The sequence below is a fragment of the Pomacea canaliculata genome, linkage group LG2 (genome assembly GCF_003073045.1).
Source record: "Pomacea canaliculata isolate SZHN2017 linkage group LG2, ASM307304v1, whole genome shotgun sequence".
In the NCBI taxonomy this organism is placed as follows: Eukaryota; Metazoa; Mollusca; class Gastropoda; order Architaenioglossa; family Ampullariidae; genus Pomacea; species Pomacea canaliculata.
In genome coordinates, this window is record NC_037591.1 from 2,591,076 (window position 1) to 2,604,511 (window position 13,436).

Genomic DNA, 13,436 nt, shown 5'->3' on the forward strand with positions numbered 1-13,436 from the left:
CCTTGATGATGACCCCTACACTAACCTTTTGGACTTCGTGAGGCTAAAACACATTCCAAATACTTCATAATGTTAAAAAAATTAATGATATTATTTACATAAAAAAGTAGAGAACTGTTTACGACTCTATACTCTAAGTAATGTAGCTCATTCATGTCAGTAAGACCGCGGGGACGGACATAGGACGCTAGGACGGACGACTGTAGCCTCCACACTGTCTCCTTGCTCTCTGCCAGTCCTCCTCCTCCTCCCCTTGTTTACCCCCGAGGCTGCGATGGTGTCGCGAGCCTGCCACACACACCAGTGGGCTCAGCAGCTTGCGATGGAAAACACATCGAAGCTGCGGTCCTACAGCAAGCAGCGTTCCGGTGGCTTCTAACAACTCAGCGCCGACATTACTTCGTCTTTCAACGCCACGTGCGGGCAACGGCAGGAACGGTAATTCATGGGCCTGTCCGGGGGCAAGGGGGGTAACTGCGGGCTGTAGGTGTGCATGGCGGGGGCACAATGGCGGGGGGTGTGGTAACTAGCTAGCTAACCTGGCATGTGGGATGGGGACTGCGGGAGAAGGGCGGGCTGCCAGCTGCTGCCATCTGTGGCCAGAACATAAACTGCAGCCTGCAGTACAAGGCGGTTCTAATGTAATTTCTGTGTTTGCGCATGACATCGATCTGTGGCGAGCCCAGAAGCAACTGCTTTTCAAATATTTACCCCGTTCTTACAAGCCACAGTAGGTGCCGAGTCCTCTCAGTCGCAGAGGAGTTCCGTCAGCCAGTCACGTGACCTGTCACTGACACAATAAACCCAAGATGCTACAAACATGACACTTCGTTCTTCAAGTAGTTTGTTTCTGTTACTCAACCATTACATTTTCGTATCCAAAGATTGAAGAATGTTCAAGACGGAGGGCATCATTTTTTATTTCTGAATACATAGGGTCATGACCTTTGTCAAAGCCTCAGTTTTTGTTTCCCATCATGCATCGGGCTTCAAGTCTTCTAACAGAATGAACATGACTGTCAGAGACCACTGTTTTCATTGGATGGCGGCATCGGAAATAATCAGAATTTATAAAGATGTCGGGGGATGAGAGTAAATATTCATTAAGCGATAACTTTACTCGTTTTCACTCGTTTTCTGTTTTAGCTCTTTCGCTCAGTTTCCACTGGGGTGTCTCATATGATGAATATGACTTTTATTCCTGTATCCACCCTGTTATCTATCGTTTCTTTACTTTGCTTACTAAGAAACTAAATTTTACAATATTTCTGTATACGAGATTAACAGGTAAAATAATTATGTAAAGTACACTACTGTACATCAGAATCAAGCTCGATGTATCGTCCAATGAAGCAAAGTATTTACAGAATGGTCATTCCTTTATGTCTGTGAAATTATCCTCATTATCCTGTTATCTGGACGAAGCACCCGTGATACCTGGTCAGGTAGGCAAAGTGTGGAGTCTCACTAAGCTCTGGTTGCCGAGACTGAGGAGGTCTGTAGCCTCCTGGTTAGCGACTAGAGATGGCAACTGTTTGGCTTTGAGGTAAGAGATACACAGTGTGGCTTACTTTCTTGAAAATAAACATTTACTGTATCGAATGTCGGACTGAAGGCAACATCTGCCTCGCAGACTGAAGGCTCCAGACAGACACGAGTTACTGCACCTTGCTGCTAGCGCCGCCATGCTGGAATGTCTTCTGCAACTGAATGTTCGACATTCCGCGCTTACGTTGGACTGAGCCACCCGTCTCTTGATCACGTGACGAGCCTTTCTTTGTCACATGACTGAGGCACAATTACACTCAGAGAGAGGGCGCTGTTGTCGATACTTAAACATTAAAAAAAGTTGAAAGATAAACTAAATGAAGAGAACTGATATGATAAAGTTTGATGTTGGAGGTAAGTGTTGAGTGTGAGAGTAGGTGGACAGGTGGGACATCTCAAGCTGCTGCCATTAATTTTTTTTTTCATCCTTTTCCCAGCACTTACATTCACAGCCTTGTCTGCTCTCTTCTTGATTTTTTTGATGATGGTTTTATAAGTTGTTTTAATAATTGAAAATACACGGAACACATCAAACCCTCAAGTACCCTAAGTATGCTTGCTTCTTTCTGTGCTGGTAATTGTGAATCTGTGTGTATACGTAGTCTATTATATATATACATGTGTGTATGTCTGTGAATCTGTGTGTATACGTAGTCTATTATATATATACATGTGTGTATGTCTGTGTATCTGTGTGTATACGTAGTCTATTATATATATACGTGTCTGTGTGTGTGTGAGAGAGAGAGAGAGAGCGATGAAAAAGAAATAAAGTAAATGAAGCACGCAGTCAAACACAGATAGACAATGAATAAAGAATGTAGATAAAAGACATACATACATACTATACGTGTCTATTCATAAAGAGTTATTAACATTATTATTTGTTTTCAAGCGAATTCAAAGTCCTTTCATCGAAACTTTCTCTTCTTTTTTCTCTCTTCTCTCTATTTCTACCTTTTTGTGCATTTGAATTTTTATTGGTGTGTCCCCCATCTGTCAGCTGTCTAGCAGCTGTTACCTGAGATAGATGCTAGGACATTGTTTTAAAGGGGAAACATGAAAGTCCCGTTGATGGCCATGTGTAGGACAAGCAGGCGGACAGCGACACCCGACCCTCCTCTTCAACCGTCACTTTTCCTCCCACGTGACTTCAGGGAGCATCACTGCTGACGGTTTGCAATGACTGGTCCGAGTAAGCCTCCCAATCCCCTCCACTCTCGTGCTCCAGACCCTCCCCCAAGAAATTTTTTTTTTAAGTATTCCTCGCCCAAAAATGCGAGCCTTCATGGTGGTCTTGGCATTGCACGAGCTTCAGCAGAAATACTTTGACACAATCGTCCACAGTCTGATGTAGTGGGGTGGTGTGTATGGTGGTGTGTATGGCATTCTGCATCCACCCAGCCCCGTCTCCTGGATCATTATTACCATATACATATCCTCCATGTTCTGTCAAGCGTTAAGAACGGCCTGCTCCTACCTGTCGACAGGTGTGTGACCTGTTCATTGCTCCTGACTCCTCAGATGGCAGTTGTCACGCGTTCACTTCTCGCCGAATGCAGTTCAGTGGTGTGGGAACCAGAGGGGCAGGGGTGGGGAATGCCCCCCCCCCCTAACCCTCAAAATGATACTGGGTATGGGTATGGGGAGCAGGAATAACTTTTTGTCTCCATGCTCAGTGCTTGAGATGAGATTCTTCACAAAGTGCAAAAAAAAGGGTGAAGCGAGAGAGACAAATGATAAAAGCTTTTTTTACATTTAACTCTCAAGATACAAGAAGGCAAACTGAAACACTACTACAAAACAAGGCATTGACAATGGGAAATTAAAGAGGGAAATTCATGTGCAAAGATGGGGGTTGATGTTTAATTTGAGTAATGAATAAGTAGTATTTTGTGCACGATTGTTTTCGCTGTTAATAATGAGTTTAGGTTGGGTGGGAGGCCTGTGTAATGTGCGAGTGAACATCGCTCACTCTCAAAGTGGAGTTGCCCCTCCGCTGCCCCCCTGTCTAACATCTGCAGTTAGTCTCGGCTTGGAAAATACTTTCACCTCCCGGGTTGCCACTCAGCGGCTCTCAGGTGACGTCACTGTCACGTGGTCCATAGACTGTCACCAAGGATGTCCACACCTGGCTCAAGGTTCGCATCCCACTAAACTTGTGATAACAATGTACATGTAAGTTCACAGCTGTAGAATATGGAACACAGTGTCTTCTGCTTTGTCTTTTGTGCGCACACAGTCCTAACCCTGGAAGAGAGACTTTGGGAGTCTTTTGGTCCAACGGCCAAGCTGCTCGCGAGTCGCTTACCTGGACATTCGTCCACCATAGGTAACGGTCAGTGGTCGAACACCTGATGTGACCTCTAAAGGTAAAACCCTCCACACCTGGTCCCAGCAGCTGTCCAGCAGAACTGGCTGCATGGTCTATCAGCAAAGTAAAACTTCAGACAGCGAGAGTTGGACATTCCTGGGGACCGTTTACTCTCCTTGCGAGCTCATGGCGGACATCTTTGTCTGTTTTTTATTTACAGGTTATATTTAACTCATATACAGGAGCGTTGCTTTTAACTGCCATTTATCACAAAAATGAAAGAAAAAAAGACGGCGTTAAATAGTGTCAACATTTTACGAGAGTGTCATCATACTCAAGTCCTGTCTGGATGTGAGGACCGTGCCTGGTCGTCTCAGCCCTCGACTCCTTTGAACGCAGTCACACACGTCGGTCGTCGCTCGTGTTTCTCACGTGCTGCCGTCAGGGGGCGCGCGGTGTTCACGTCTCGTGGCCCGAGCCGCACGTGCCGGCACCAAGGGCAAGTAACAATAGTGCGAGGGCGCGCATCTACCGCCATTATGCCATCATTTCCGATGGGCCTGTTTGCAAATAACTTTCCAGCAGCTCCCGGTCTTTTGAGGGCAGGAACTGAAAGGGGACACCCCTGATCCTTCCTGACAAGGTGCTGAAGCGCCATCTCCGGCGCTGGACAATGGCGGGAGGAGGGCGGTGCCGGCGGCACGCGAAGGCGGCAGACGGGCGGACTCCAGGCGGCAAAAAGGCGACCTCGTCTGGGAGGTGGCGGTGGGCGGCGAAGCACAGGGATGGACTTGTACTTGTACAGGACGGGAGGGGGACCTTTGTGCGGCTGGCCGCAGTCTTGTGGGGAGGGCCGGACACTTTGTGTGACCGCCAGACTGTGCTGCTCAAACAAGGCTGGCAGGGCGGCTGGCGGCACGTTCATCAAACAGTCTTAATCTGCACCCACACCATCAGCAGGAGCCCTCGCGGGGCTTAGCGGGCCTTTGCACGGCATCTTCCGCACTCCTCGCGCCCACCGCCATTTGCTCGAGCTTCTGGTAGTCTCGCGGGACTGGCCGAGAGCTTGCAAGGCAGGAAACCCCAGACGACCTTTCATAACGTGGCAGCGACGGAAAAAAACGTACTTTCGCAATAGTTGCACAAGGTCTGCCTGTATGAAGGAAAGAAGTGTTATGTACAATTGAATACATGAACTAAAATGTACAGTTAAGTAAAATGTGAAATAAATAAAGAAAGAAAAGAAAAAGACGAAAACAGTAAGAAAAAAAAGTAAGATGATGCAGATCCTGGGCAGACAGTGGCAGATGTTAACAGGTGAATAGCAGGTGAAAATTGTCGGTTTTTGTTTATCATGTCGTTGAGCGGCACACCAGGGTACTTGCTAACCTTCAGCCGTAACAACGAGGGTGGCTGGTGTGGGGGGCGAGGTGTGGGTGCTGCTACAGGTGAGCTTTCTCCAAGTCTTCATTGTGACGAGGCTGATGCGTTCATTGTCTTTACCACCACCGCCATTGTTACTGGCTGTTCATGTACTGTTACCACACCTGTCCAAACCACTTCTGTCTTTGTCCTAAATATCATCATTTTTACCAGAAAATGTTTTCACCTTTATTATAAAAGGATGTCATAGCAAAGCAGCTTTTGTTAGCCATACCAGTTCTCTTTTTTTGTCGTGTCTTACTTTTTTTGGTACACGCATAATAATAATAATAATAATAATAATAATAATAATAATAATAATAATAATAATAATAATAATAATAATAATAATAATAATAATAATTTCGAAGCTTCAAGGGACCGATGAACAAAATCGAGTTAAGGAAGTTTGTCGACAACAGAACATTTTTTCGCTGTGAACTCACTTTTATTTCTGAATGTGCTCACGCATCATTGTTCCCAGCAAAAAATCTGTTATTGACGACAATTTCTCTCCATTTCTTTAAAAAATAAAAGAGTCGATGACAGACAATGAGTCAAAAGTTCTTGTCATTCTGTTAAAGACACCCGGTACTCGTGTTTTCTATACACAGGAGAGTATGGGAGTGCAGGGTCGATGTGGCAGGAGTACACGATTTTACACTTTGCCATGTATTTTAAAATGGTTTCGACATCTTGACTAACTTAAAATTATTCGAGTTGTGGAAGTTTTTGGCTAGACCAGATCAAGCTACAGACGTTGAATATGCTGTATTGGTTTAATGGGAAACCGCCAGCTGATGGTTAAAATTCGAGTTAGGGAAAATTTCGACTTACGAGAGGTCGACTTACAGACCTCAGGTCACCATAGAAACCGATATTTGCAATGGTCGCTGTTGTGAAGTTTACCAATAAAAATCACATGAAGTAAAGAATTGAGAATTATTGTACACTGACAGACGAGTTGCTAAAATGTTATAGAAAAGTTACTTTGAATGGATGAGAGAAAGCTGCCGTCTGTTTACCGTCTGTTTACATACATTGTTTATCATTTCTGCTGTCATTACTGTATTTGGTGAAAGATTTTTTCTTGATGAGTTTTCATGTACAAAAAATTTCAGTTACTTTCAGCACGTTTTTGTTTATGCTAGTGTCTGTTCAGAAGAAAGAAGAAGATATTTTAAAAAATGATTCAGATAGTTCAGTTCAATGACTTCTGTAATATAAACAAATATTGTTTGCAAATAATCAAAAAGATTGTTGATTAATTAATTGGTTAGTTGGCTATTTGGTTGGTGCAGATATACAGTGATAGATACGGGTGGATGGTTAGACGGCAGTTGTTCTCGTCTAAAAGCGGTTTTTTTTAATATTTGGTTTAAAATGGATTGTTAGTCCTTTGTTAGTACAATCACAGACATGTCTTACATATAAACTGTCATAAGGTTGACCTCATGTCGCCTCCTGTAGAACCGATGTGGCTTTACAACCGGGACACGGGTATGTCATCCATTTGTTAGTGAAAGGGGTGGATGGGTACTTGCTGAATCATCTCACCCATTCATTAAACATTTGACTGCCGCAGAGCCTTGGCACGGATGTCGTGGGTGGGCAGCCTGGCGGAGGAGGAGCGGTGCCAGACGCTGGTGGGGCTGGTCAAGCGACAGCGCCGACTGTGTCGTCGTAACGTGGAGCTGATGGACAGTGTCAAGACCGGCGCCCTCATGGCCATCGAGGAATGCCAGGCTCAGTTCCAGAACAGACGATGGAACTGCTCCACCACGGATTCCAAAAACCTCTTCGGGAGAGTGATCCTAAAGCAAGGTACTCAACTGCAGTCTCGTCGTTCGTCTCTCTTCCTCTCCCAATGTCTTCTGCTTGTCTTTCTTTGTCTCCTCACTTCTTTGTTGCTGGTGTTTTTCTTTAATATTTAATTCCTCCTTTCTTCCTTATTTTATTATGTTGTCAGTTCTATTTCTTTACTCCTGTCTTTCTTTCGTTCTCTTTCCTTTCTTTTCGTCTTTATTCCTCCTTTCTTTCTTTTTGTCTCTTTTTCGTTAAGTTTTCACTCGACGCATTGACCTGCGTGTCCTGAGGTCGCCCTACCTGCTGGACATGTTGGTGTGGTGGCGAGATGTCCCAATGTCAGAGTTGAACATGTTTCTGATGTCAGACCGTTGGCGTGTTCAGTATTTCAGTGTTGTGGTCAGGTGACTGACTGTAACAACACCAAACAGTTTACCTGTAATGTGTTCACCCCTCCAGTGCTCTGGCGACATGTCCCAGCAGTCAGCAGAATGTCGGAGCCCCAAGGATTTTGCTGTATTTGCCAGATGTCAGAATTTGAGAAATGCAGCACGACTTTTTTACCCTGAATGTTCACTCGCTAGTTAGCTGTGTTGGTTTTTGTCACGTGAACAAAAGCGCGTGGACCTCATGCCCCCTCCCCTCGCTTCCTCCCCCCAACCACCAGCACCATCCCCATCCTCCAGTCCCCATCCTCCAATCCCCATCCCTCTTTCCCCGAAAGAAAGGCAGGTAAAGATGGCGGAAAGTCTGAGAGCTCTATAGAGGTAGGCTTACGATCGCAAACGGAAAGAAAAATATAACAGAAATAATAATAATAATAAATTTAATAATATCACATAGTTGTGACAACATCACCTAGCTATAGTGCGACTCTCCAGAAATGTCTAAACATTGTTTATCAACATGACCCTGCGGTGAATGTAAGGTGAACTCTCTAAGTGCTGTCACATTAACCAGTAACTGTCGTTACATATATCACAGACCAAAGTATAGATGATTAACATGCAAACTCAATGTTACTGTATAATCATAGATGTTAACCTTCAGCCTAGATTATTTAAATTTAAATGTCAAAGGGCAATGGAAGATAATAAAAGTTCAAGAGTGGACACACATCTTGCACTTGATGTTGATGTGGGATATATTGCAGTTTGTATGGGATGTTAATATGGGATATATTGTAGTTTGTACTTAACTAACTCGTGCTGTAGTTTAACATCCGTGAGGTGGCGCAGTCAGTCTGTGTGGCTCGGTACGGATGAGGGTCAACCAGTGCTGGCTGGATGCTGCAGCCAGAGTGAGGGATGCTGTGTAGACTGACCTTTGACATCTGCGGCCATCAGGGGCCAGCTTCATGAGCAGACGTGGGCAGAACTGTTAATCTGCGGTTAGTCCATGCCACAGGCATTTAGTCCATGCCACATGAAGTTAGTCCATGCCATAATCCTTCACGAAGCACATAAGCCGCTGACTCCTTTGCTATTAAAAGATAAAAATAAATAGAATTTCATCAGGTTTTGGGGAGGCAGCGTGGTTAATGAGATGGAATGGTGGGTCAGTGGTTTGAGACCTGCTCATCCATACAGAAAGTTTTACCTACGGGAAAGGGAGGGTGAGATGTCAACAATGGTAAGCTGAATGGTAGGTTGAACGGCAGGTTGATTTATCAGGGAAGGTAAGGAGGGCGGGAAAAGACAGAGTTGGAACCCACCTTACATATGGGGTAATAGATAATTAATAAGATAAAAAAGATAATTGATTCACGCTCTGCATATCGTTCGACTCTTGATGCATTGTGCGCAGACTACGAGAATCAGTCCCCACCGTCCATGTTCGATTTACTCACTGTATTAGTGCGCGTGACAAAGATAGTTCGCACACTCTGGACAACACTGGCAGCCCAAAGTTAACGCCAATGATATTAACTGTTCTAATCCCACTTTACGACAGACGTGTTCAAAAAGAATAATGTCTAAACAAAAGTAGCCGGTGTACCGTGACAGCCGCACGCTCATGCACGTGACCCCAGAAGGTGCGTCACGTGGTCACCTTGCGGACTGGTTGAGTCAACAAGCGGCTCAGTGGATGAGCTCTCCTCCCAGGCCCCAGTTCAAACGCAGAGGTTGCTCGAGGTTTCTCTACCACCAGGGTACCGGACAGAGTGCACAAGAACAAATAAAGTTTTGATGTTATGTGTGCAACACTTCCACTGGGAACTGTTATGTAACGGAGTATAGCGCGCGCGCACGCACACACACACACACACTGACATGGAGAGAATGAGAAGCTTCCGATTTTTTATTTATTTTTTTTTCTAATCAGATCGGACAGCCAATCAAGACACGCTGTAGTAATTAACCCAGAATATGTACACAGCTGCACAAAGTCATGTTTTGTTTGGTGTTTTAAAGTGCGAGGGTTGTAAGCGGCCATCTTGCGCTTCACTGAACCTTTTCACCCTCAATGCCGGTTTCTTTACCACGCATGCGTTCAAATGAAGACTATGTCTTCCGCTTGGCTGGTCTGGCCGTCCATAAACACCTGTTAATTACGGTTTCCGGCCGTTTACTAGACAGCGGTCTTGTTCATCTCATCGGAGGACTTAATGACGTTACTGCAACGAGTGCGCGCGCAGGCAACTGACAGTAATTAACGACGACTTGAGGCCCAATGCCTCCAGCAGGTCACCGCACACACATATACCACAAGCCACCGTGCTGATAACCGAGGATGACAACAACGACAACGACATTGATAATCGCACTAAAGTGGCTGAAATTTGTGGCGATTACACGCACGAGCACCTTACACAGCGCCCCCTGTCCCTACATTCAATAAATGCCAAATGAAAATCTTTTTCTTTTTATTCGCGAGTTGGAGGAGGAGGAGTGAGAGAAGGGAGGGAAGGAAGGGAGAGGGTGGTGGTGGTGGCAACAGCTGTGTTCGATAATATAAGTAACAAGGCCGGACTTAAAGTACCTGGTGCTGCCATCTAGTGGTGAGTGGCTGGAGCCGTGAGCAGCTAATGAGCAGATATGGGAGGAGGGGGGAGGTGAAGATGAAACAGGTGCGCGGCCGTGTTTCAGGTGTTGTGTCAAGACAAGCAGGTCGCCCTCACGCCTCACACCTTTATTAGTGTCTACAAACCTATCTGACTGACAAGACGGCAGTACAGGTGGGCAGTCTCGCAGACCGGCACGGGGAGGGGGAGTAGAGGAGGGTACGAGTCCCTGTAGGGGTGGCAGAGGGCGGGTACCACGATAATCTTTATTAGACAGCGCGCTGGTGATCCAGTCTCGTCTCGCCGAGATAAAGCGAGATGTGGACGCGAGTGCGCTCCGAGTCTGTGTGCGTGCGCGAGAGAAAATATTCCTATGGATGCTAATTTGTTCTCCACTTTCATTTCATCAGTAAGATAGAAATTATGAAGTACAATTCTGATGGTTTATTTATCGAGACAAATTTTGTTTTGTCCTTTCTAATTTCTCTTTCATTCTCTTGCTGTATTTTTAGTATGAAGGAATGGTTTGTATCCACAGCCAATCGCATCGAAATCCTTGAAGTTAGATATAGATATGTATTTGAAAGTTGTGATTGCAGTGTGTACATCAGACAACACTAGCTTACTGCTCGTCTCTGTACACTACTCCCAGTCAAGTCCTATCTTACCGATGAAGACACTGAACAAGGTCGAAACCCAGCCTGTGGCCTGTCCGAAGTTCTACAAGATTTCAGGAGAAACTTTATTGGCCGATGTAGAAGTCAGACACATTCTCACCTTCTTACTCATGCTCACCCACTAGGATCCAATGTGTACTTTTCATCATGGTTAGAAAACATTCTTTAAATACATATCACATATATTGAAGCACAATATGAAGACTTAATTTTTTTTTTTGAATCATGTGACCCTTAACCTCAAACGAGTCCTGAGGGTCTATCAAATAAAAAAATGTTTATCTTCTTATTCTCGTGTAAGATCTTCCTTTACAATACCGATGATATTTTATTTAAATAAATAACTTTTTGGAAAGTATCATTATGGACTTTTCTTTTCTTGGATCAGTTCTGGTCTAAATTTTTTCCTTTGTCTAGTTTATCGTCTGTCATTTGCTTTAATGATGTTATCTTCTGGTTTCTCTATTTTGCGATGTCTTGAGCCCTGAGTAGAATTTGTTGCCAACCTTTGTGTTAGTTAATTGGCATAAACTCATCTACAAAATATTACACTTGATAGCATGGGAAAATTGGAGGTTGCCTTACATTAATTAGATGTTGCCATATCTTCTAAGATCGAGCATAGTTTGTATCGTAGAGGGAACAACGAATATTGTCTCCACAAGGACAACACTATCGTCTCATCACATGTCCTTCACACTCGTAATATTTTGTGTAATCGTCAAAGTAGTGTATATATACATGCTCTCAGTAAAGCTATCTTTTTGAGCAACTTGAAATATATTTTTTAACTGAAAAATCCTTCGACTGGAATCGTCAGCTAAAATACTTGGGTATCCCTAGTTACCCATTTTTTTAGCACTTTAAAAAATTTTGTTTCCTTGTTTTTCTGGTTCGCCTTTTTTTTTTTTTTTTTCGTCTTTAACGAATTACAGCTGTGAAAGAAAGAATGGAAACCTTAGCAAAGTCGTCAGCATGGTGTTGGTTAATGACCTACACTCGAGTACTGAGTTATAACAACACTTTCGAGTTTTTTGGAAGAGAAACCCCCTTTCGATTTGTCTGCACGTGACGAGTGTAAGAAGCAGTTGCTGTAGTCTCCCTTTGCAATCAAAAATACATTTTTGACCAAATCGGATTTTACTAACAAGGGATTGTGGAATTCTGTCTATTACCACTCAAAATATTCAACACCCGGCAAGGCTACGGAGAAGAACTCTCGTAGGTTGAAAAGTCTTGAAAAATAGCATTCTAAAATTAGTATGCTCACCTCATGCCATCTACATTTATTTTCAGTTTCTAGACTCGTATTTCCAGGCCACACCATTTTCAAATGAGTTGTGCACGCTGGGAGCAGCTTCTGGCAACATATCTGTCACCTCATGTTCGTTGTTTCTCTGTGTCTCTGTTCTGTGGAGCGCCACTAGCCCGCCATGGGACCGGGAGAGGGCGCTGCTAGGTGGTCCACAGTAAATAAACTGGTTCGATGTATCTAGTGGACAGACCTATCATCTCTCACACTTTTTCTCACCCGAAAAATAAAATATTCCATAAAGAACAGATGAATTTCCAGTCACAGGCTTGGAAGACCACGTGGTGACTCTGAATATTGCATAATGTCGAGCCTATTCTGTGGAAGAACATGGAGCATTGACATTATCGGATCCTGACATTTCCATCAGCTCATTATGACATTGGCATCATCTAATCATGTCATGAACAGTATCTCATAGTGTCTATCGTCATCTCATGATGTTGACATCACCTCATCGTTGCCATCCACGTCGTTTCATCGTCCACCTACCCCTCTATATCTCGCTCTTCCTTTACCGCTCTCCTCTATGATCTTTTTTTCCTCGTTTCTTCCTCTTTCACAGACCTCCTGCTCTCTTCTCCTTTCTTTCTCCTCATTTTCCACTTCTCTTTATTTTCTTTCTCTTCTTCCATCTCCTCTTCTCTTTAAACTTTTTCTCTCTTACTCCTATTTGTCTATTTCTTCCTTCAGTTCCTTTTCCATGTATCCATGACTTTGTCGTCAAGGCCTGTCAATTTGTTTATTTGTTTGTTTGCTAGAAACCAGAGAGTCGGCGTTCGTGCACGCCATATCTCGTCGGCCGGGGTGGCTCACGCCGTCACGCGCGCCTGCAGCAGCGGTCAGTTGAGGAAGTGCGGGTGCGACAGGACGGTGCGTGGTCGCAGTCAGGATGGCTTCGAGTGGTCCGGGTGCTCCGACAACATCGCCTACGGCACGGCCTTCTCCACCGCCTTCGTCGACGCCCGCGAGAAGGGCGAGAAGCGAAAGAACTCGTCACGAGCCCTGATGAACTTGCACAACAACGAGGCTGGTCGTCGGGTGAGTCACAAACCGCTCGCTACCCCCAACCCCACCCCATACCCACTTCGCAGTGTTCGTCCTGAAAGAGACTTCCATTTTTTTTTTTTTTTGAATTTAGCGTCCCACTGCGCAACCGATTAGAGACCAGGCTTAAAGGGAGAGAAACGAGCGATCAAGGAAGGGGAGACCACGCTAACTGAACAGCAGCTCACTTCCGGGCATATTGCCAGACTGAGAACATTTAATTATCCGTTAACTCTAATGGAAGAATTAACCAAACAGGCCCACCTCGGGCCGGTAAGAGGCTGGGGAGGAGGAATGTACCCTGCA

General features: G+C 44.6%; 1 protein-coding gene across 1 annotated transcript in view; it reads left to right on the forward strand.

Moving 5' to 3' along the window:
• The window catches only part of LOC112557635 (protein Wnt-4-like), a 52,939-nt gene that overhangs the window by 20,067 nt on the left and 19,436 nt on the right, over positions 1–13,436 (forward strand). The window contains 3 exon segments of the mRNA XM_025227623.1: positions 6,870–7,108; positions 12,845–12,873; positions 12,876–13,124. Coding sequence (XP_025083408.1) covers positions 6,870–7,108; positions 12,845–12,873; positions 12,876–13,124 — 517 coding nt within the window.